At 37.8% G+C, this 25107-nt stretch overlaps 2 protein-coding genes across 9 annotated transcripts; both read right to left on the reverse strand.

Moving 5' to 3' along the window:
• Positions 1-1804: 1804 nt before the first annotated feature.
• On the reverse strand, positions 1805-15190 carry LOC135619636 (DNA repair protein RAD51 homolog 2-like). Of its 8 annotated transcripts, XM_065121840.1 has the most exons (18): positions 15051-15190; positions 12845-12876; positions 12643-12765; positions 12361-12465; positions 7676-7805; positions 7425-7550; positions 7209-7352; positions 6247-6350; positions 6100-6163; positions 5755-5810; positions 5099-5179; positions 4166-4231; positions 3926-4017; positions 3717-3833; positions 3292-3435; positions 3115-3203; positions 2942-3024; positions 1805-1999 (listed from the first exon to the last, which is right to left on the reverse strand). In XM_065121840.1, the coding sequence occupies exons 5-16, from the start codon at positions 7757-7759 to the stop codon at positions 3124-3126; spliced, it is 1158 nt and encodes a 385-aa protein (XP_064977912.1). In that variant the 5' UTR covers positions 7760-7805; positions 12361-12465; positions 12643-12765; positions 12845-12876; positions 15051-15190; the 3' UTR covers positions 1805-1999; positions 2942-3024; positions 3115-3123. The 8 variants fall into 8 exon arrangements, with proteins under 8 accessions (XP_064977912.1, XP_064977906.1, XP_064977909.1 ...); XM_065121834.1 differs by lacking the exons at positions 12361-12465; positions 12643-12765; positions 12845-12876; positions 15051-15190 and having other exon boundaries at positions 7676-7966; XM_065121837.1 differs by lacking the exons at positions 12361-12465; positions 12643-12765; positions 12845-12876; positions 15051-15190 and having other exon boundaries at positions 3115-3198; positions 7676-7964.
• Positions 15191-15400: 210 nt separating this feature from the next.
• Positions 15401-17491, reverse strand: LOC135620413 (PWWP domain-containing protein 5-like). Its single transcript, XM_065123337.1, has one exon. The coding sequence runs from the start codon at positions 17489-17491 to the stop codon at positions 15401-15403; it is 2091 nt and encodes a 696-aa protein (XP_064979409.1).
• Between the last annotated feature and the right edge of the window lie 7616 nt (positions 17492-25107).

Here is a 25107-nt window from a genome sequence, read left to right on the forward strand (position 1 = left end):
ACTTGCGTGCATTCCGCTTAGCAGAGGAACCCAAGTGGTATTATTATTTGCACACACAGATCAAAGAGTAGGAGTTGATGAAGCGCACCTTAAACAATCGTTTTCTCCCTGAAGCCCTCGATCGATCGGTTGAATTGAAGGATCTCCATGTGCCCTTGATTTGGTAACCCAAAGATCGAGGAGACCTGTGAGGCCATTATTATTTCCATCCAGTCGGGTCAACCGGTTCAGGTTTGACCGACCTCGATCAGTTACTAAACAAAATAAAACATATATATATATATATATATATATATATATATATATATATATATATATAAAATTAATTAAAGCATATGACGACATATTAATTACATTCTAAGAAGTAAAGATCATTAAAAAAAAACAGCATCAATGCCAAACATCATTAGACTCTTGCTTAAAATAGAAGATGAATAGTTTGTTTATGATGGAATGGCAAATGGATTGGCCTTTAGGTGGGTGGAGGGGATACGAGGTTTTTGGTGTTCTGGGGGGTCGAGAGACGTGGGCGCAGTGCGTCCGTTCATGGAAAGTCTACGCCGACAAATCCCTCATTTCCTATCTAACCAAACCTTATGATACGATTCTTTTTCTTCTCAACTTGAAGTCACCAAACTACTTAAAACAATACATGCTCAGCGACCTGCAATACATATACGATCGAGATACTTAGCCATGCAAGATCTCGAGGCAGATGCTGTTGCAAGCATACTCATGTGCACATTGTTCGCGAAACCCTAGATGCTATTGGATAACAATTAAAATCGTGTATTACTACTGCACGGTGATGTTGCAATCGAAAAGATTCTATCAACCTGAGACGAAGAAAACACTCTTTATCTGTTTTCTTCTGTATATATATCTACCTAGTGTTACAGTTTTCCTAGTCAACAATTTCTTGGAGGAAACTCTAACAAATGCTTCATAATAGCAAAGCAATATATGCTGTGAAACCACACACGAAAACAAAAATCCCAGCCACCCATTCTTCTGCTTAATTGGCACTACAAATTCTACACATTTCTACTTGTTCAGAACTCTAACTCATTCCCGTGTCTTGTGAAAAAAAATAAAAAAACTTCAAGGCCAATCAAATCCCATACAAGTTATAAAATAAAAAACTCAATATAAATTGCCAGCCAATCAACTTGTTCATGGTCTGCTAGCTCCCAATATCTGTTCTGTTCTCCCCACCCATAATAAAGCTTATGATTCACTAATTTCACCTTAAGAACCTTAGATAAATTAATTTTAATAAAAAAGTTAAAAGCTCGAGGTTTGTCTGTTATTTGATCTCTCTTCAGCAGCCCATGCAAACTGACATCTACAAACTCAGGTGAAACAACATTGTAGGATTTCCTTTTACTGGTCAAAAGAATCCTTGTCGGCAGCCCTGCCCCATAACCACAAGGCTCTGCCAATGTGTCAGGCATCACTATAGAGACATACCAGATCCCTACCCTATTGCCTACAAGAAAACTAAAACAATAGGAGAGATGAAAGGTTCCTATCTGTGCAAGATTAGTACTCTATGTACTACTCTATGTTATTATTTAAGCTGCCAAGGCCCAGCATGACAGCTCAAAGACGAGGACACTCCCAAGTGTTACTCTCCACGGTGGTTAATCTGATCCTGACTGATCCAATCCTCCATGTGGAACTTCTTGCTATATCCTCTCAACTTGTCCATCCACACCATTAAACAAACCAACACACCCATCATTACAATATTGAAAATGGTTAATCTAAGAGGTGAGAAGGTAACCTGGAGGGGCAGCAAGAATTTATGAAGCCAAATGCTTAGTGTTTGATCAATTTCACATTTGAAACACGAATGAGAAGTCAACAGTAAATCGAGGAAGATTGAAGCTGGCGAAGTTTCAATCCTTGAAAATTGTCAAGCCTTCAGCTGAAAAAGTAAGCAGTTGACTGATTGGTGCCATTGAGCAAAGCAAGGCCATGCCGATTTTAAGATCATCTGCACAAAAAGTAAATTGTTTAACAAAAATACTCACACATATTATATTGTTCTTTTACTTTAATAAGCAGTAACGGAAGTACCTAGAGAATAGTTTAAATATTGTAACTAGATGCAATAAATAAATCAGAAAATTGCACTGGGTTCCCCAAGAAATTCCCAAATTTGTTGATGACTCAGCATGTAAGAGAAGCACAGTTATCAAAAATCTTTTTTAAGATGGATGGAAAAATTGCTACCTTGCCCTCCTCTCACACTGGGAACTTATTTGTGATGAAAGCTCAACATAAAAAGTACATGGGTTTTAAATGACCATGTGTTGCTATAAACTTCAGTCTGAAATCACTAATGACTGATTTCACCATATATGCCATGGTCAAGACATTTATGCAGATATTGCCTAATAACCAGCAGTCTGTCCAAGATCAGACCCAATAAAAGTTGACATAGAACGCTATAAGACACAGGATTTGGTTCTCCACAGCCCATGCAGCCATTTCTTGATATCTTAGTCTGAACCACTATTCAGCTAGCATTAAGATGTTTCACTTCCAAACCACGTCAGTGTGATACATTAATGATATGGGACATTGCTACTTTTAGGGATAGAGAAACACAAAGAATTTCCCATTATATATCTACAGAATCAACACATGTCATGGATCTTAACTTGGGTAGTCAACAATTTAACCATGGAACTTCCAAGACTTTACAAACAATATTACTTTCCTAAATTTGACTATATTACAAAACACTGTAAATCTGTACGACGCTATAATATGATCTCATCGCTGAATTATACGACCAAAGTACACCAAGCAAACTTTTTAATTGAAGATAATTTTATTCAAGATCTTTGAAATACAAGAATAATGTATGATGAAGCACATAAGTCTCATGCAGATATTAATTATTGTCATGTCTGACAGGCTGACAGCCTACCTCCTGATTCCGGTCTACTATCGGGCAGTGTAGTCTATAGCAAACTAAACTGAGTGAAATCACCTGGTCGACGTCCCGGTTGGCTGTCAGAGTGATACCGATGATGTTTCAAATCTTGCTCTAGAGATTTTTAATTGTGGTGAAAATGGCAACAGAAAGGTATGATACATTACCGGTATTATCTAACCAAGAAACTGTTGGAGACTAGCATTGAATACGAGAGTATGACTTGGTCCCCTGGTCAAGAATGTTGTGTCCTGATCTTTGCATAAAGACAATCATAACAATAAAGAAGGTAAGAAGCCTTAAGTAGTTGAAATAAGATGACAAATTCATTTTGAAATGTGAACCTTGACAATGAATGGTGCATATCTCTGCGCCCATAACTTCAAGGCCATCATGACTTAACAATGAAATCCCTGATGACTCGACAACAAATGGAAATGCTACTGCTGGAGATGTGGGAGACTTTGACACCTTAATAAACCTCTGACCTGTAATCAAGTTATTTTGTTAAAATGTTTCTAAATCTGATGCTTGTTAAAAATCATGCTTTTACATTGTAGTCACAGCTTTTGTAGGTGATAATTGCCAACATAAACACATTCACAAGAGTACAGAAAATACAACTGAAACATGATTAAAGACATTAATAAAAGGTAATGTTGAAGGTAATTTTCAAATTGTCTTTCTTTCTCAAAATAAAACACCAAGCGAGAAGTTTATGTAAGCATGTTTTTTCACTCTAATCAAAGAGGTGCAGGCATCTACTAACCTGAATGAGCCTCAAATATAAGACGAATAGTCACAGCATGAGCCCACTGAATCCCCAAAGCAGCAGTTAAATGAGATTCGAGTCTTTCAGAGGTTTTGCCAGTATCATTCTTTTGAGCTGTACAATATTCAACATACAGGCTTAATTGTTCAAGTTAGTCTGCCACGACCAACCAAAAAACCACTTCACATGAATATATGTATCCACACCTTGGAAAGAATAATGAAAAACTTCATCATTATTCTGACTACGCACTTGGTTTGTCACCACAATAGGAATCTGTGAAAACTCAGCAAGGGACCTATAGATTTCACAGCAGCTATTTTAAGCGAAACTTCTAAATAGGTAAAAGCCCTAAACTGTATAGCTCCAGAATTAGAAGTTAAATAGTTCCATTCTCCATCTTCATTAAGTGAAACAACTTGATAATAGCAGAAAAAAAATCTTACTTAAGAAATGATAGAGGCCAGCGCCATGAGTGTTGCTTCTGAACAGTTGTACTTCTTTCATTCTCCCTAGAACCAAATCATGTAAAGGCTTGAGTATATGACTGTGAAACTTGTGAGTAAAAATTATTATGATATAATCATGCATGTAAATGCAGCTCATTTCTGCAAAAACAAATGCAATTCCCTTTTACATAATCTAGGAGTTCAAATAAGGACATTAAAATGTCATTCAGACATCTCTGTCCATCATCAAAAGGCCAACCAACCTTCATCAAAAGAAGAGAATATGTCAACTGTATTTGACAAGTTAGGCATCCCAATAGAAATTTTTTCTTCACAATAATTATTAAGAGCACATGCATGTATATGAAGAATGTAATGAGATCATAATGATTATTCTAACTTATGTTTGATCCACCGATAGGTTTCCCAAAAAGTGACTTGGACATGTGAGTTTTGTATAGTTCAAAGTAAAATTTTGGCCTTAAGAATAAGGAAAATATTACACTTGAATTTTTGCGTTATGAATATCTTGCCAACATGATAAGCTCTTTATATAGTGGGCTTTAAACCATAAAAGAGTTGGCTATATGATCATCTCATGCTTTTGTAAAGGACATAAAAGCACTGCTGCGAGCTTTTGAAGCAAGAAAAACATGTTTGCCTCCATAGTGTAAACCAAAACTTGAGCTGCTTGAAGGGTTCAGAAAAAGGACAACACAATTCATAACCTAATATGACCAGATTCTCAATGTAAAACAACTTTAACTGCAATGCTTAAAATACAAAGTTAAGTGTCATTGTAGATTAAAAAAAAATCCAATTACACATACATTCAACTGACAACAATTAAGGGAACATTTATCATACTATCCACACAGATCTGATAACCATAATCACAAGTATAAAGAGCTGAAAAAGAATGGAGAGCACCCCAGAAGAATTGCAGCCATGCTGTCAACAATGAGCAACTTCACATCATGCTGGAGAATCATCAGCTTTATCTGTTGCAAGCTGCAATGAAAATTTTAGATAAAGATATCATCTTCTGAATGTCAAGAGTACTGAAGTGAAGAACATAAAAGTTGCACTATATATGTAAAACATATTTTTTTTAATAATTAGTATAAAATAACTAATGAAATTTGGGGCGATTTCCCCAGAAAATACCCCATTTTTCAGTTTTTCCCAAAGGCACCCCCATTTTGTTTTTCCCAAACTGCCCCTCTACTTCCCCGCCACTGCCTCTGCCGCCCATCCTTCCCCTTTCCCCTCCCTTCTTCCTCTTCCTCCTCCTCCCTCCTCTCCCGCCACCTCCTCCCTCCCCTCTCCACTAGAGGCGATGGGAGCAAGGGGCAAAGGCAGCAGACGTAACGGTCAACAGGAGGTAAAGGTGATGCTGATGGAGGCGACGAGGAAGTAGAGGGAAATTTTGGTATTTTTCAATTAGAGGATACTATTTGGGAAAAACCAAAATGGGGGGTGTCTTTTGAGAAAAATTAAAAACTGGGGCCTTTTCTGGGGAAATCGCCCATGAAGTTTCCTCTGTTGTTTAAAAAAGAACAAGACTGAAGTTATCATGCCAATACCTTTCAGTGAATTCAGATAGCGACAAAGGTCGTAGAACTACAATCCTACCAGCCATCTGAAGAACGAAAACATGGGAAAAATTTAAGCCCTTCAAACACCACCTCTTAAATCACCACCGGAGTTACATGCACTAGGTGGCATCATCTTGGCAAATGGATATTGCCAAAACAGAAGTGACAGCGAGTACACACAACATTTGCAATGAGTAGTTCAGTTTAGCTTAGTTTCATCATAACACAGCTTGTTATTCCATAATAATTTTGCAAGAAATAAATAGGAAGGAACATCAAGTATCATTCCAAGACAAAGACCACTCAATAACAAGAACTATGCTTCTAGTAAACCTCTTGAGCCATTCCTTCTGACTGAAATATGTGAGGAAAACTACTCTTGCCAATCTCTATCAACCTGTCATATGATGTTCACATAAGATGAGAAAAAAAAAAAACTCCTGATGCAAATAGATGATAATGCTTAGACATCTGAAGTACCTGCTAGAACTAAATTTAGATTCAGTATCCATATATATTATGCGGCCATTTAGTCCTCCATAGCAAGTAGGCAAGGCCGCTAACAGTGCCAACTTTAGACAAAACTGCATTGAGAATAACAGGAAAGTTATCAATTCAATACAAGAACAGAATTTGTGCACTTACTCTTGCATGATAATTCCAAAATATAGCAATAAGGGTTACTGCAAATTTGACCCTACTTTCAATGGAAAAGATCAATCTTCTGCTTTAAGCTCCCTAGAATAGCCACAAAAGCCAATTATACGTCATAGCTATACAGAGGTTTTAAGCCTCATGTACAAATAAATATGAATGGAGAACTTCCTGGTCCTGCTTAATGAGTACACCCTTGTTAAAAAGAAGATTTGTACCTACTTATTGTAGAAACAGAAGTATAGATATTTGTAAGGGTATTAGTATCTAATTTTGCTTTTTGTCTTGTAGCAGTGATACAAAGGTCATTTTCCAGATCTGCCATCATGTACCCACTGGCAGCACCTTTCTTTGCAAGTTCACAGTCAGATGCTCTACGTCGGAAAGCTCATTAAATTGTCCATTTCATCATTTATATTCTCTCAATGCATTTTTCAAAAAGAACCCAAAGGTAACAAATCAAATAAATTATTGGCATATACAAATTGTAATAGTCAGCCTATGCTAGGCACTAAAAATATCAAGAGTAATCAATATCACTCATATAGAATACTTTTAGACATACACAACCATGTATTGACACCAAAATCATCACAATCAAACTAGAAGACAATATATCCAGCTTTTCCTTTCAAATAGTCAGAAAAGCACGGAACCAAGACAACCCAGAGCAAAAGGTTGGCCTTAGAATGCGCATTGAAGTTTATTGAGCACTATTATGCAAATGTCATAGTTAATTGTCAGACTAACACGACAAACATAAATAAGAACAGAAACCGATGCCCTACCTGGGTTTTGCCGATTCCTGATGGACCAACCAACTCCGTGAGAGCGCCAAACGGAATTCCTCCGCGCAATGCGTCATCGAGGCCACGAAGGCAGGTGGGGAGGTGGCATGCGGATCGCGCACGATCCTCCAAGAGCGATAGCGCCTGCGGAACCACCGGATCTACATCAAATGCTAGCAACTGAGAAAATATTTAATCGCATCGAAGAGGTTGAACCCCGTGAAGCACCGTTCGGCAGGGAGGGCAGGCGATCTCGCTGATGCGCGCGACGGCCGACCTGACCTGGTCGAGATCCAATCCCAGAAGGGCCACGAGATCGAACTCCGGCAACGAGAGAGCATCCTGAGGAAGAGGAAGAAGGCCGCAGTAGCAGCGTGAGAAACCCTAAATGTCCACGGGGAAAGAAAGCGGTTAAAGGAGGAGGGATTGGCGGTGAACGAAGAGAGAAAGGCGGAGGTATTTATAGCCTTGGCGGTTAAGACGTTGCGGGCGGCGAAGACGTTAGCGATGGAGGCGGGGAGGCCCATTTCGCTGATGAGCTTGTTCGACATCGCTGCCGCCGTCGCCGCAGCTGGCTGTCTCTTCGTCTTTACGTCGCTGGAAACAGTGGCGCCTTTTATGGTGTTTTTACACATTAATCCGTCTCCAGTTTCAAAATAACATATTTATCCTTATAAATTAAAATATAACAAATAATAAGATTATGTGCTCATATTACTTTCATAGAAGTCCATGGAAAATATAGGACGCATTTTTTTCGAAAAACCTCAAACTTTCATTTTTTTCCCGTAAAGTGTCCATATTTTTTTAAAAGATAATATTATTCTTGAAAATCGCTTGATTTCATGTAAAATTAAATCAGATAAAAAATTAATTTAATTTGAATCGATATTTTTATCATATATTGTATATCTCTATTTCACAATTAACTTTTATATTCGACCATTATAACAGTATATTATATGGTCTTCAAGCATCATCGATTTTATATGGGCAAAGATTAAGATAGGATCTTATGAGTATATTGTTATAATTTTAACTTAAATATTTTGATAAGTGATTTAAACAAAACCAACGTTATGTGTCAGTTAACCCATCTTACTCGGATTGTAACACAAAGGTTGTAGGATTTGAGCATTTCTTATTTCTAAGGTTCCAAAACTACAACAACAATCAAACATTGCTTGAGATAGAGATTCGAGGATTCTTTAAAGTATGTTTTCATTTTTGTAAAAATATTTACTAAGAAAATTAAATTTTGATTTATTATGTAGATAGGGTTCTAGGGTTGCATTGATGTTTATCTTATCATATGTTGATTCAATTTTTATTTTTATTTTTATTTTTTCACAAACCTATACTATGTTTCTTGATGATTATACGATATTATATTCTCATCATATCCAATATTATTTGCTTCTCGTAAAAAAATATTATATTATTATAAGTTTTCTTATAGGTGTCAACTCTATAATAATCTTAGAATTTGAATTATCATTCCTACACTCAATGGCATGAGAATATAAAATTTTTAAAATAATAACCCTATAGCATGAGAATATAAAATTTTTAAAATAATAAAACATCAACACAAACAACTTTTTTTCTTCGAATCTACTGTAACTATTTTAGAGAATTAGTGCTTTCCAAAAAATCATCAATTTGAGAAAACTTTCGTTCGATAAAAAATTGTATTGTGAACTACGCAATTAACTTAGAGAATAATAGCAATGAAAAGCAGAATGTAAATGCAAACCGAGTTTATAGTGATTCGATCGTTGTGACCTATGTTCACTCCCGAGTAATAGCACTTTTTCAAAACTTTTACAACTCAAATCTCAAGACTTTTGTTTAGCTTTGTAAGTAGGAAAGATTGGGGTGTTTATAGGCCCCAGATGGCTTTAAAAATGAAGCCAAAAAGTGTCTTATCTCATATTTTGGAGGTACTAGCGGTACCACCATTTGTCAGATTGATAATTAACGATATCATTGCTTGTCAGTCTGATATTGGGTGGTACTACTGCCCAATCTGACATTGATACTGGGCGATACCACCGCCTAGTCTGACGGTACCACTGCTTGACAAGGCCTCAAAGATTGGGCTCTGGTAGTACTATCGCTAGTCTGGGCGATACCACCGCCCAAACAACCTAAGAGGTCGAGCCTCAAGAGGTGCCACTGCCAACCCTGGCGACACCATCACCTAGGCCAACAAGGGTCACTAGGCCTTCCACTTGACCCAAAACAACCTCAACTCAGGCCCAATTGACCCCTAATTGAGTTAATATGGTTACACCGAAATCTAACTCAAATTAAGACCTAACTTCGATAATAAGGACTTAAACAATTATAAGACAACAATTTTAAGTTGTCCGGCTTGTCATTTGTTCATTCGAACTCTTGGCGAACTTCCGACGAACTTCCAGTGCATCGTCCGAACCTTCGGTATATCCCTCGATCCATCGACAAGTTGACTCCCACAACTTCTGATCTTGGCGCAATGTCCGATTCTTCGAGGTCGATGCTCATTTTTGAACTCCGACCCAATATCTGATTGTTTTTGCTTCAATCGTTTTACCTTTTCTGATATAAGTTAATCTTGCATCATCTTTCTCAAACAACACATTAGATCGTAAACTCATTGATTGATTTCATCATTAAAATTCTAGATTCAACCGAACCTCGATATTAGTAATTTCCAATACATTTTTTATGAGAATTGAATAACAGTGGCATATTTTCTTTATCTCAATTTTAGATATTAATATGATACTTTCTTTATGATGTTTTTCTCAACTTTTGCATATATTCATTAAGTTTGTACATAGCTCAAAATAATTTTAAAATAAGTTTGTAGCATCTTTGTCTCGCACATGCCTCGTAAGAGTTTTAGATAGATAAATTATGCAATAACCATGATATACTACTGAGATTTTATAATTGAAAGAATTCATAAATTTCAATTACTGATAATAGTCAAATTTTCATATCATATAATATTTTTTTCTTAATTGATGCAAGAACTACCCTTATAAATATCTACAATCCATCTCAGTCACAACAAATGCAATTGGAAATAATCTAATTAGCCATCATCAAAGTTCCAAGATATTTGCCTGATAGATGTGCAACATCGATACTAAAACAGATTACATACATTATTTAAAACTTCTAAGATAAGCTCCAAAACCATAAAATATTCTTTAAAAATAATTTTTTGATGAAATTATTATTTGGTTGAGTCTTATAATCATACGATTTTAACACCCTTAAAGATAAAATTATGATCCTCCAAAATCACCACAAACTCATTCAATGCAATCTCATGTGTAAATCTTTTTTTGAATATCAACAATAATCATCTTCGGAGTATAATCAACATTTGTCATAATTTAATTTTTGATTTGATCTATAATGAAAGAATTATTGTATTTCTTACTATCCCTATTCAATCTTGGCAAATTACAATAATACTCTTATTGAAATTTGGTAATTCAAAAACTATTAATTCAACCACGAGTTATTATCATCCATTGACAATCGAAAACCTTACATTTTGCTTTTATCTTCTAACTTCTAGTAACAATATATTTGAAATTTAGCCCTATCTCTAAACACATGTACAAAGACATTATTTGAGTTACAAATATATATATATATATATATATATATATATATATATATATATATATATAATACAATAACTTGAATATTATTCAAATATAAACAGATCAATATATGAATAATCATATATATCCTCACTTAAGATAACTCACTAACAAACAACATCTAATACATCATAAATATTAAGGTTTATGTCACTTTCAATTTTTTCTTATAACCTTTATTCAGATAATTTATTTTCAAACTCATCAAGTCTATAAAGAAAATCACAAAACATGAGCTATGCAGCAAATAATTTTTACTTGTCTATCTATCAATATCATTAAAAATTAAAAATACTTCACGGGAGTAAGATCCTCCATATAATGATATCATTAGAATTAAAAAATTAATTTTTAAAATCAATGAACGAATGTAACAGTAAAATAAGTTATAACATTGGCTTCTATGAAAGTACAACATGAAACATATGTTTTTCTTAAGAAGAAAAGAAAAAAACAAAGAACAAGAAGACAAATAAGAAGAACAACAGCAATCTAGGTATGAAAGAAAGGAGAAGACCAAAAAAAAAAGAAAAAGGACATGAACAAGAAGAAAAGTGATAAAAGAGAAGTTTTTTTACTTATTTATCGAAATCAACACCCATCGTACGATAGTACCTTACCGTACATTTTACCAACCACTTTACAGGTCTCATTCAGATTAGTCAACAAAAGCTTTACTGAACTGACGATCCAAAAATCATTGGTTTTGACGAAAATATAATAACCTAATTGTCCAAGGATAAATGGGAAAAATAGCTCACCAAGAGGTATTGTTTAGGTATCTTTCAAAGTAAAAGTGCTCTCCCAAAGAAAATCCATATTAGGGGATTTTTTCGAATATTTACCCAAAAATTAATCACTTAAAATTATGATAAAAAAGATAAATTACAATTAATAAAGCTTTAGAACTTACATACATGGCATATAACCATAGTTGATTGTCAGCAAAATAATGTTAAAACTAATTTATACTAATACTCTCTTGAAAACATATCAGAAGTATTAATAAATTATGTAGGATCAAATAATTGGTGAAAATAATACAAAATTAGGCAATTAGAAGGGTAAATATGCAATTTCCAATACTAAAATGATATATATATATATATGTAAAAATGCAAAAAAAATAAATATAAAATACCTAAAATAAAATCACAAGGGTTATTAAAAGACATTACTATCAATTATAGTTCTAACTATAAACTTGATATAAGATTTATGAGAAAATATATCAAGATTTTATTTGATGATTCACTGAAAGATGTGTTGGCAATATGTGATACCATTTAATTACCTATATGAACCAAAATGTAGTCTAAAGCTGTCATTGATTTTGGAAACAGAGCTTGTAATGTTAGAACTCAATAGTAGTTTGCAGTCCACAATATTAAAGCTAGTAGTACTCAAGCTTTACTGAACATCCATTTCCAACTGGAAGAGTCAAAACTTTAGGAGATTAAAATGCATAAGAGAAGGTCATTTACCTCGGTTCCAAGCTTCCTGCCTCCTCAAGAACTTTGCTTGATCATGGTAAGCAAAGTTGCATGGACTTGGTCATCAAATTAGGGTTTGGAAATGTACCTGCATATCTGGTTCAGAAACCCACAGAAAGCAAAACAATGAATCCATTTTATAAGAGATTACACTGCTGAAAACACTAAGCAAGATAGATTCGTTAGCCATTAGGCTTGTCATCACAAAATCTTATTATGACATAAATTGCTAGTCAAACCAACCAAACCACTAATGAAACTCTTGTAACCTACCTACAGAGAGACAGTGCCAATTCAAAATTCAATGATTCTGATCTCCATAGGCTAGGCTACTGACCATATCACGCAGCTCCAGCGTCAACTGACAACATGCGCAAGCCAGCCCTTCTCAATAACCTACTCAGACAACAGACAAAAAATAATAATAGAAATGAGTCAGTCAATTACTCCAACTTGCCAGGTATAAAATGCTTACTCCTTGGTGGCACCAACAAAGTAGAGGGGATCCTGCCAGAATGACTATGGTCAGTAAGTTAATAATGGTTGATGAAAATTTGATGGAAGAGTCTTAAATGTATAAAGAACTCTAGATACTAAATATTTTGTAGGATGCAATGCATGAGAAAATCATGTTGGTGCAATGTGAGAACATTCCACTATCGGCCTATGTTTTTTGAGGAAAAAGAATAATCAAATGACATTTATGGTTTATTGGACTAAGCCTCAGCTAGCAACAGGATCTACAGCATGAGCATAATCATATTAACCAAGGCTCCTGCTTCATCACATTCATCTTCATAGTAAAGGAGAGGGGAGCAGATATCATGTGTGCTATAAATAAAATATAGTTTGAAGTAGAAAAAACACAAATAAATAGGTACTATTGACCGTTCAAAGTTTCTGTAAGAAGATACATGACTTTAAATGAGACAGCAAGTCAGGGAACGGAATACAAAACCACAAATACTTATTTTTTGCAGATTCATGCAATGACAATGGAACAAACAAGAACCATAAACAGCAGAAAAAGGAAGAGAATATCCAATTAATCAAGCATGTGCATGTCACAACCCAACTTGATGAGATAATTGATCTATCAAATTCATCTAGTTTAAATCACTAGCCAAAATACTTAAGCTAAGATTAATAATAATACCCTCACAAGACCCTTATAAGTCTATCTTAGTCTTGATCACTTTCGATGTGAGACTGATCGAGATATTACAAACTCCTTCACTCAAGGGCTTAACAACCTCGTTAAGACCCAACATTACCCAGATTAAACCATAGCATAATGCATATAAAGCATAGCCTAGTGGTGAGATAACTGACCTATCAACTTCGTTTGATCTAAACTACTGATCAAAATACTTAGACTTTAATTGATAATAGTATATCCATCAGACTCTTATAAATCTATCTTAATCTTGTCCATTTACAATGTGGAACTAATCGGGGTGTTATAGTACAAACACTGGTAAATTGTTGTATGTTCACAAGAAATGCTAGGTTGAGTTGAACTGCGATAACCAAATATGTGATTGTAGTCACCAAGGTTCGCAATACCGTATCGTACCAGTGTTTCGACCTGGGCTCGGTACCGGTACGGTGTACCGAGTGGTACACCCAGGTGTATCGAGCGGTATACTCAGGTGCACCCGAGCACTGTAGCACTGTACTGCTACTATAACAGTGCACTGCAACATTAACTATAACGTTGCACTGCTACACTGCAGTGCTACAGTGTACTATAGTCTGTACTGCTACAGTGCTACAGTATAGCAACGGTTCACGTACCGTTAACCTATCGGACGGTACGATTCGGTATGGCAGACTCTGGTCATCACACTCCAAGTTAAAATTAATATATGAAGTATATTTCAGCTATTGAAGCCATATTTAAGAGGAGATTTACATGGTTTAGCTTTTCCCTGGAAATAAATTACATGAATGAATATGACTAAATAAGACATGCCATGCAACACTTCTACAGTTCTACCTGATTTCCAGTTTGTAGTCGTTCAAACTTGTTGTCAACAAACATCCCCAAAAAAGCTCCTAAGAAGTATATATTTCCTAAAGTATATATTTCAGTTGTCTCTATCGAAACATCCGACTGGTTATTGCATTGTTGCACAGTTTTCAGGTTCAAGTCCAGTTTTCAGGTTCAAGTCCACTGTGTTAAAATTAACAAATAACACAATTTAACTTGACAAATGAGAATGAGAAGAACAAAAACTTTCTATATCAGAATTTCCATCAACATGGATGCACAAATTAACTAAGCATCTTGCAAAACTGTTAGATAAGTGTTCCGACTTTAGACATCAAGTCGATTGCTGTTGACTACACAAACAGCTGAAAATGTCATTTTAAAACTCAGCAAGGGCAGGTTTTCATCATGAAATTTCAGGGCACAAATGTATAGCTCTGGAGTATATAACATCCAAAAATAAAGTCAAACTGCAGTTGAAATTAACAAATATAAAGCAAAAAGATAGATAAACTTGCTGACCAAACCAACAGCTCATTCAGATATCCATTAGGATCAGTATGCATGTTATCTTACATATCACCCACATCTTGTTAAACAATTAAACTAAACAGATAACAATTAGATGCACATTTAATTCATACAGCAACTAAGATAGTTACTTGAATGAAGTAGAGACAGCAAAAACCTTATAGCTATTGCTATATCCAAAATCTAAAGCATCTTCATTGCTGTCATGTGCTATTTGGATCTTGATACTATCTCCGACTACCTAAACCTATAGCTACCGCTTGCTGCCCAAAGATGTTATGTTTCCCTTCAGTATTGGAAAACAATTTCTCCATCAGCATCCCTTTTAAAGAGACAATGTCTTCTTTCTCCTAATAAGGTCCATGTCTACCCAAATCTATACTGCTGACCGCTGGGCAATGGTCATATGTCGTAAACAGAAATACAATCATAGGCATCCTCTTCTAAATTATCTTGGGGACTTTCAGCCTCCAATTCATGTACAGTGCTAACACTAGCAGAACCAATCTACAGATATTGTTCAGCCTTTGGCATAGAGACCGATGAAAAGAATAATTTTGGTTGCTCTTTGCGCTTCTTCCTCTTCTTCTTCTTCGGTCTCTTTGCCCGCGATCGTCCAGTTCTTTTTCGACCCTCAGATCCATGTTCTTCATCAAAGTTGTTGCAAATAATAATATCGGACCAATATGAGTCTTGAATGTAGTCAGGTGTAGCCAAATCCAGAGAGACTTTCTTAATTCTTGACAACCTTCTCCTACTCTGTTTACCACCAATGACATCTGGCAATCTCTTATTCTCGGAAGAACTAGAAACCAGCCAATCAATGAATTTAGTGAAGAACCTGACAGTTGTATCCAGGAAACTATATGTTTCAAGAGGATTCCTTGCAGCTAAGCACAGATGTGAGAGCATTTCACAAGAGGAGGAGTCCGTTAAGTCACCTTCTTTTACTCTTGGGCTCCTCACTTGCACATTAGGATAATCAGGAACAGCACTTCTATGTTTCCAGTCGGCTAGACTCTTTTTTATCATAGTGGGTGATTGAAGTTTCTCTCCTCTGACCCATCCATTGCTTCCTCGAACCTTAAGCTGTTTAGTTTGATTTGAAGACTGTGTTGTCAGATCCCTAAGAGAGTTGAGCTTTTTCATCTTACCCTTTCCTGAGACAGCAGGACAAGAATTATCAACCTTTTGTCTCCTACCTGATGAGCCCAAAGACTCTCTTGTTCCAGACCCACTTCTAAAACCATCTGCATTACAAGTAAAGCTTTTCACACCCATTAGCTCAGACAAGCTCCTCTTTTTTCTACGGTCCTCCAAAACAAGTTTCTTCCTAGATTTTCCCCAACTGTCCCATGGCTTCTGCTTCCAAGAACCAGAATCTGGTGAATCTAAAGCGGACAAATCAACATTGTCCTCACCATGATTTCTTGCCATAGCTGGTGAACTCACATCATCATTCTCTAGCCCTTGACCCAGGACAAATACACAAGGTTCCAGATGCCCATTTGATCGACGAAACGCTTTCAGATGAGCTTTTGCTATAACCAGATCCAAGCGATCAGCCCCACTACATGGGGACATAGCTAAAATCTGCACATAGTCAATTAATTTTTTGGGTTCAAAAGAATTCATGATCCAAGATTTGTCAACAGAAGAACCATATGTCCCTTCCCGAACCCCAGCATTCTGAAACTTTCTGTCCTTAAGCATAGCATAAGCTTCGTCACTTAAACAACCGCATGTCATTCCCAGCTCTATAATCCTAGAAACCTCTCCTAGTGCATCATTTACCGCAGTACCAAATGCATCTGGGCTACCCTTCTTCTCCAAATGTGTGAAGCATGTCTGGAAGGGCTTCAAGTGGGACTTATCGCACCAAGCAAAAGTTTTCTCGCCAAAGTAGACTACCAGAAAGCGGCCCTCCTTCTGAGCATTCAACGCCGTTGCCGATGCATCCGCCGCATCAAATATCTGCCCAGACATGTACATCGTGAATCCATCCTTACCCCACACCAAGTCCGAGACCGTGAATCCATCCTTCTTCTCATCTTGAAAGGGATGCAAAAACCTAGCATGTAGACCATCCTCTATGGTAGCACGCCGCGGCCGCCCTCTCTTCCTCCTTTCGGGTGGTTCTTGTTCCTGCACATGTACATCGTGGTCTCCGACACCACCTACATCTGCATCGGACTCCGCACCACACTCAGCAGTAAGAACGTGACCTTTATCCGCCACCTTTTCATCGAGCAGCTCGACCTCTGCAACCTCTGCTCCCACTTCCATGACAACCTTCGCCTCGCCCACATCGGTCATATCGACATTCTCTTCCGTTACCATCTCTCGTGCTCCCACCTTTGCAGCAACTTCCGCATCAACGTCAACTGCACGACCCGAGCCTCCAATTCCATTTCGCGCTCCTGTAACCTCGATCGCCAAGCTCTGCGCCGCATCTTTGTCTGCTGCGCCTTCTCCATTTGTTGATTCCGCTTCCAGATCGATGGCCACCTCAAAGGCTGTCGCGACGGCTTCCGGCGTAGGCTTCTCGGGCTCGGTCGCAGCAACTGGGGCGGAGACAGCGGAGGAGGGATCAGGCATGCTGCCAGCGTCGCCCTCCGATGGATTTGGGGGCGTGCGAGGAGGAAACCCTAGAAATTTCTCTCGCGGATCCCTACGAGGGATCGGTTCGAGCCAGCACGACAAGGAAACCCCCAAAGATCATTAGGAGAAGAAGAAAACCATTATTTCGGACACCGAAGCAAGCGGAGTCGGCGAGGTAGAATGAAACGAAGCTCTATGGAAGTGTGCCTCCCGAGGCCGAGGCGGAGGACGCGTCGGAACAAATGGTGGTGAGATTACCGCTCAAGCTTTCGCTTTCACAAACCCTTCGGATGCACCGAACAGTCCTCGTCAGAGTGACGACCGCGAGTGGAAGTGGGCCCTCAAAATGAACGGTCCAGATGAGAAAATAAGATTGTAAATAAACTGAAATTGTATAGGATCTCCACCATCTGTGGATCCGTTTGCGGTCATCGGGAGGTGTTCCGAGGTGACGGTGTCTGTAACACACGTTCGAAACAGCGTGAGATTATGGCGAACGACAATAATAATGACAACGTAAAATTAATTTTCATAAATTATCGTCCTCCTTTGATAATATCTTTTTAAAAGTATTTTTTATATATTATTTTAAATAAAAATAGAACTAACAATAGCGATGACGATTAATAATAATTATCAATTTTATCATTTTAATAGCTAAAACGTAATATGCATAGTTACATCACTCAGAAGTTTTTCTTTTCATATAATTAAATATCTGTTTATTTGATACTATTGGATAAACAGCAGTTCATATTCTCACATTGTTCGATCTGAATCATATTGAAATTAGAATCGAATCGACCTATCAATTCATCAATTCTAAACTAGACTATATGTGATTCATCAATTAGAATTGAAATTAAATCTCAAGAATAAGAACTCGAATTTGATATATACAGGCAATAAATAATAAATATAATACTGAAGTTATTATCATAACTAATAATCGATAACATAAATATATATACATATACACACACATATATAATTTTTTACTGATTTTTCACTCACATAGTAATATTTCAATAATTAATCACAATACTCAAAGCCCTGATCACTATTTCTATATGTTTACAACACATTGCTAGGTGAATGTTTCCTTAAAGACTACAATACTTACATTAAACGACATAACTTGAGGTTGGAGATAATGTAAAAGCACTATTATTTCTGGCAGTGTTTCTTATTAGATATATATCTATCCACAGGCAACGTGACATCAGAATATTTTCTTGTGGTATGCTTTAGGATGATTGCTTCCTGGCTGTCATAAACGGTAGTATGAGAACTTTATTCCGTAAGGAAACGAAGAGGAAGGATACATACTTTGTCGTTCTTCTGGTTGGGTTGACAGCCCATGGTTCAGTCCATAGTGGGCTTTAACAATCTATAGGTCATCTCCTTTTTTAATTTAATCCTAATTTATATTAGACGGTGTGGGACAGAAAAATAAGAGAAAGAATGAGAAAAAAATAAGGACAATGCAAAGAGACTATTCTCAATCATCTAGCATTGTTTTATCTCATATCTACAGTAGATTCTTACAATGATTACTGGGGGAGAATTTAGATATTGTGCATAATGACGTGATTCTTGTATCCCAATTATTCTCTTGTGATTATTACTAGGATTTTGGACAGAGATTTATATTTTCATTATTCTTATAATAGATTATCTCTAGTTTGTCTCTAATTTTTATCCTTCACATTGGAGGGATTTTTCACGTAAATATTGGTGTTCTATTTGATTGTGATTTCATTTAATTCTACTACGTGTCATGGTCTGATAGTATTTGTTCATATACAAAAGTTTATTTCTCTTTATATCTCATCAACTAGTATAAGAGCAGGGTTGTGATGATTTAATTTTTGTATTTGAACATGGAGGCCAGTAGTATTTCTCGCATGATTAATTTGAATGGAAATAATTGGATGATATGGAACTCAAGAAAGGAAAATCTCTTATATTGCAAAGATTTGTATGGACCTTTGCAGGAGGATAGTGCAAAACCCATAACTATGATAGATAATGAGTGGAAGAGGTTAGATCGAAAAACAGTTGGGTTTATTTGACAGTGGCTTGATGATAGTGTCTTTCACCATGTTTCTATTGAAATTTCTCCATATTCTCTTTAGAAAAAATTAGAAAGTCTCTATGAAAGAAAAACAATTAGCAACAAAGTTTTTTTATTAGAAAACTTGTGAACCTAAAATATAGAGAGGGTGCTTCTATTGCTGAGCATATGAATGAAATGCAGAGTATCACTAATTAATTATCCTCTATGAAAATGTCTCTTGATGATGAATTACATGCATTGTTACTTCTCAGTTCATTACCAAAAAGTTGGGAGACATTAGTAGTTTCCCTCAGTAATTTTACGCAAGATGGTATTGTCTGAGTCAAGTAACAAACAGTTTGTTGAATGTGATAAGTAGATAAGATTTCCTCAGTTGAAGAAATATCTAAGTAGTTGAGAAAAATCCTTCCTGCTGAATGTGTATAACCTCCCTGCTGAGTGTGTATAAATAGCTATCAAGAGCTCACTATCAAATGCATTAGCCAATTACATCTTATACATTTCATAGTTTCTTTTACAATTTCTATCTTTCTATCTTCTTTGTTTAATTCTTATCAGGGTATCAGAGCAGTTTACCTAGAGCAAGCCCTCTTCTCGTTGTTTGACTCCTCACAACTGCTTCCCGATCGGAGTCCATCGCCTCCCCTTGGGTCGCAACAGCAGCCGCTCTACCATCCCTCTCGTGGCGACGTCTCCGCCCCTCAGCCGTAGCCATTCACTGCAGCCTACTGCAGCACTTGCGGCTGCTAATATCAGATCCGTGGGCAACGCTCCTAAAGGAAGCATAGTCATGGCCTTTGTTTCTACTGCCGGCTGCTGCTCCCTTGCCAACCGAAGTCTTCCACTGACAACTCCGCCGCTCTTCCGGCCACCAAACTCCAACACTGCATTACTTCAACTATCTCCAACCCTGCAGATTTCTCCAGCATCGCTGCAGAAATCGCTGCAAGCTGCAGAGATTTCTCCCACCTCGCTGCAACAATCTCTCCTGCATTCTGCATCGCGCTGCAGCCTCCTATGCAGTTCATCACTGCAGCTTCATCGCTGCAGCCTCCTCTGCAGCGCATTGATATGCTTTTCTCCTCCTCTCTCCCTCCTATATCTTTACATCTTATCACTTAAACCGCCACAAAATATCTGGGATGTCTTCATTTTCCCCTTCCGATATTCCTATCCCTGTTTCTGCAGGGATTCTAAGTACTTCTCAAAGTCTTATTACCATCAATGCTGCAGCACTCATTCCCTTCAAATTATCCAAAGGCGGTAACTACGCATCTTGGCGGGCACAACTTTCTAATCTTCTATTTGGTTATGATCTCCTAGGTTACATTGATGGCTCTCTCCCGTGTCCACCTGACATGGTCAACATCCCAGGCGAACCCAGTCCAGTGCCAAATCCAGCCCACAAACTATGATTACGTCAAGATCGCCTCATCCTCCAAGCTATTCAAGCTTCCGTTGCTGGATCCGTTGCCCTACTGATATCCTCATGTACGACTGCAGTAGAAGCATGGTGCAAGTTACAAACAACTTTGGCAAATCGCTCACGTACTCGTATGCTCGAACTTCTCTCCAATCTGATGAAAACAAAACAAGAGGGAAGTACTATTGCTGATTATCTACAAACTATCAAAGTTATCATCAATGACTTGGCTTTGATAGGTCATTCTCTTAGTGATGAAGAAGTCTTAATCCATACCCTCAATGGCCTAGGAGGCGAGTACAAAGAACTGGCAGCAGCTCTTCGGGCACGCGACTCACCAATATCATTCGAAGAACTTTATGATAAGTTGATCGACTATGAGACATATTTGAAGCGTGATGATATGTTGTCCGGACCACCTATTACAGCTCAGGTCAATCAAAAATCCAAGAGGAAGAGCAACCAGTACAATAAGCATGTCAACAACGGTCTGGCTAAGCTGCCTCCCAGCCCTATGGCGCCCAGACCAAACCCCCCTCATCCATATCAAGGTGGTAACTTTCATAATCCTCAGTCGTCGCGTCCTAACTTCACAAGCCACCAACGAGTCATTTGCCAACTATGTGATAAAGTCGGACACTCTGCGAAAGTTTGTCGATCTCGCCCCAGGCTCCCTGCTCCATCACAGTGGCCTCAGGCGAATTTCATGGCTACTCCAACTCCTACCCAACCTAATTGGATTGTGGACTCGGGTGCCTCTCATCACATTACCTCTGATCTTCAAAACTTGTCCATCCACAACAACTATGACGGAAATGAAGATATCATCATCGGTGACGGTAAAAGAATTACTATTACTCATTCTAGTTCCTCAACGCTTAGTTCACTTACCACAACTTTTACACTCGATGATGTTATGTGTGCACCTAACATTAAAAGAAACCTCATTTCTGTTTCTCAATTCTGTAAACAAAATAATACCTCAATTGAATTCTTTCCTAACTTTTTTCTTGTCAAGGATTTGAGCACGGGGGCATCCTTGGTCCAGGGCTAGAACAAAGATAACATTTATGAGTGGCCATCCACTTCGTAAATTACCCTTCCTACTGCTCACTCTTCAGTCGCAGCTCCGGTTGATGTATGGCATCGTCGTCTTGGTCATCCCTCCCCTTTTATCCAGCAAAAATTACTTTCTCGTTATTCTCTTCCTACCTTGAAAATCAATAGCACTTTCAGTCATTGCGATGCTTGTCTTTGCAATAAAAGTCATAAACTGCCTTTTGGGACTGTTGAATCTCGGATTTTGATGATGAAACTAATTGATTGTGTTTAAATGTTTGACTACATTTTGAGTGATACAGGTCTACTCGATCAGGATTAGACAATTAACGCAGGAGGAATTGACGTTGCGTCGGAGGAGATCACGTCAGGATATTGGATGGCAGAAGGCTTCGGGCGTCGGGCATCGGGCCAAGGAGAGCGAAATTGCGCCAAGGATATCGGGGTTGCGGAGGTCAACCGCCGATTGGGCAACAAGCTGCAAGAGAGGACGATGCACCGAAGAATCGGATGAAGCGCCAACCAATGACGTGCCGGGCAACAGAATGTCAATTTGCGTTATAATAATTGTCTAGATCGGAGTAGAGTGTTTGCTTGTGTGTGCAGGATTAACTACGATAACCAAAAAACACAAAGCGAGAATACCGGAGTCAAGTTCGATGGACGTTTAAGAGTCCGAAGAATCGTCGGAGATGCTGCCAGAACCAACCGAGAAGAAATCGGGAACCTGTCGGAATTTTCGGAAGTTCGCCGAAGAGATCGTCGGAGGTTCACGGAGATCACCGAGAAGGCTCGGCTACTCATTAAAGTCATCACAAGTTCGGGAGCTTGCTAGAAGCCCGTCAGCAGAAAGTTCGTCGGAAAGCTCGCCAGAACAAGACTCGACGTTCGCGGTTGAAAATTTGCTTAGGATGTGTTTTGGTTATGTAGTCCACTTGTAATTAGGATTAGGATTAAGATATAATCCTATATCCTGGTTAGGGGCCAACTGGGCCCAAAGTCAGAGTTGGTTTAGGCTAAAAATTAAGCTAAACCAGCGAACTAGAGAGCCAAGATTGAAGCCCAACTAGTGGCTGAAAACACTGTAGTTGGGCTGAAAACACTGTAGGCGGTGGCACCGCCTAGCTGGGCGGTGGCACCGCCCACCACCCGAGAGCTGGGCGGTGACACCTCCTGGCTGGGCGGTGGCACCGCCCAGCACCCGAGCCCTGGGCGGTGGCACCGCTTGGCTGGGCGGTGGCACCTCCAACAGCGGGAACCCAAAGAGAATTCAAATTTTGAAGCCCAAATTTGAATCCTCTTGAGGCCTATAAATACCCCTCAAATCTCAACTGAGAGAACAACTTTTTGAGCAGCAAGTGTTTGAGAGAAAAGCCTTAGAAAAGTGTTAGCTTGTCTTGTTTTCAATTTGCTAGTGTTCACCTCCTTCTCTCTTGTTGAAAATCTGTAAAAGAGTGAACCGCTTGTAAAAGTTGTAAGAGGGGTATTCACCCTTCACTTTCAAGAGACTTGCTAGTGGAAGGTGGGAGCCTCATCGAAGAGGGGCCTCGCAAGTGGAGTAGGTCATTTGACCGAACCACTCTAAAAATCGGCGTAATCTCTGGTTTGCTTTTTATTATTGTCATTTACATTACTGCAAATCTTCTTACTGCTTTAGTTCCTTATTACTCTTGCTGCGCAACTTTAAGAACACGCCTTCAAGTTAAATTTCTCAAGTTTTGTTCTTAACATACGAAAGATTTTTTTATTAAAACCGAAGTTTTAATCCGCTGCACTAATTCACCCCCCCTCTTAGTGCCGCTCCGATCCTAACAATTGGTATCAGAGCCACGGTTTTCTACTTTGGTTTAACACCCAAATAGAAATGGCTCTTTATGGCTTTCAAGAGGGTCACTCTCTCATTCGTCCTCCCTTTTTCAATGGGACGGACTACACTTGTTGGAAAACTCGAATGAGAGTTTTCTTACTTTCTTTGGATTTGAATTTATGGGACATAGTCGAAAATAGATTTGAAATGTCTTCTCTCCCAATGAACCATTGGAATGATTTGGAGAAGAAGATGTTTTCTTTAAATGCAAAGGCTATGAATGCCTTATATTGTGCACTTGACAAAAGTGAATTTAATCGCGTTTCGATGTGTGACTCGGCTTTTGATATTTGGAGAACTCTAGAGGTCACTCATGAAGGCACTAGCCGAGTGAAAGAGTCCAAAATCAATATTCTTGTGCATTCTTATGAACTTTTCCGGATGAAACCAAGTGAGTCCATCGGAGACATGTACACCCGGTTCACGGATGTCATCAATGGACTCAAAGCTCTTGGTAAAAGTTTTTCTAATTTTGAACTAGTCACTAAAATCTTAAAATCCCTTCCAAAAAGTTGGGATCCAAAAGTTACGGCCATTCAAGAGGCCAAGGACCTTAAAACATTCCCTCTCGAAGAACTTATTGGGTCTCTAATGACCTACGAAATGAACAATGTGGCAAAAAAGAAACTCGAGAACAACCTTCCAAATGATAGGAAGGATTTGGGACATAGAACACATGAATACCACTCGAGCATAAGCTCAAGTGATGGTGAACTTAAACTACAAATGAAACAAAAATTAAAAAGCAAAAAGAATGGAACTACTTGCTTTGAACGCAAGAAGAACAAAAGTGGGGATGAATTGAGCTCTTCCGAAGACGAGGAGAAAATCAAGAAAGGCGAGGTGGCAAACTATGCCTCACCCTCTTTCAACAATGAGGTAATCAAAATCCCACTAATTCATTTCGAAATTACATAATACTTTCTTGAGTTATTTTTATTTTAGTTTAGGATTAATTTTCTTGAAAATTGCTTGTGTTATGTTAATGCAATAAAATGTTAGATATAAATATAATGCTTATACACCTAGTAAGATTAATCTTATATATGTGCTTGAGAAGCAAGAATTTGTACTTTGACGATTTCCATATTGATTTTCAATGTCGATGCATGACTTTTGAATGGAAGGTTTTATGATTTTTTTTATGAACCTTATCTTTGGTTTTCAAACATGATGTATAGTTT

This window comes from Musa acuminata, chromosome BXJ2-8, assembly GCF_036884655.1.
Source record: "Musa acuminata AAA Group cultivar baxijiao chromosome BXJ2-8, Cavendish_Baxijiao_AAA, whole genome shotgun sequence".
In the NCBI taxonomy this organism is placed as follows: domain Eukaryota; kingdom Viridiplantae; phylum Streptophyta; class Magnoliopsida; order Zingiberales; family Musaceae; genus Musa; species Musa acuminata.

Bases quoted from the DNA above. Each gene is read 5' to 3' on its own strand.
- LOC135619636 (XM_065121835.1), bottom strand. From the start codon at position 7,843: ATGTGTAAAAACACCATAAAAGGCGCCACTGTTTCCAGCGACGTAAAG. The intron at 5,180-5,754 runs GTATTGGCATGA...TTTTCATTGCAG, and splicing joins CTATCTGAATTCACTGAAAG to CTTGCAACAGATAAAGCTGA. The intron at 4,018-4,165 runs GTAAGATTTTTT...TGAAATCTATAG, and splicing joins TGGCCTCTATCATTTCTTAA to GTCCCTTGCTGAGTTTTCAC.
- LOC135620413 (XM_065123337.1), bottom strand. From the start codon at position 17,491: ATGCCTGATCCCTCCTCCGCTGTCTCCGCCCCAGTTGCTGCGACCGAG.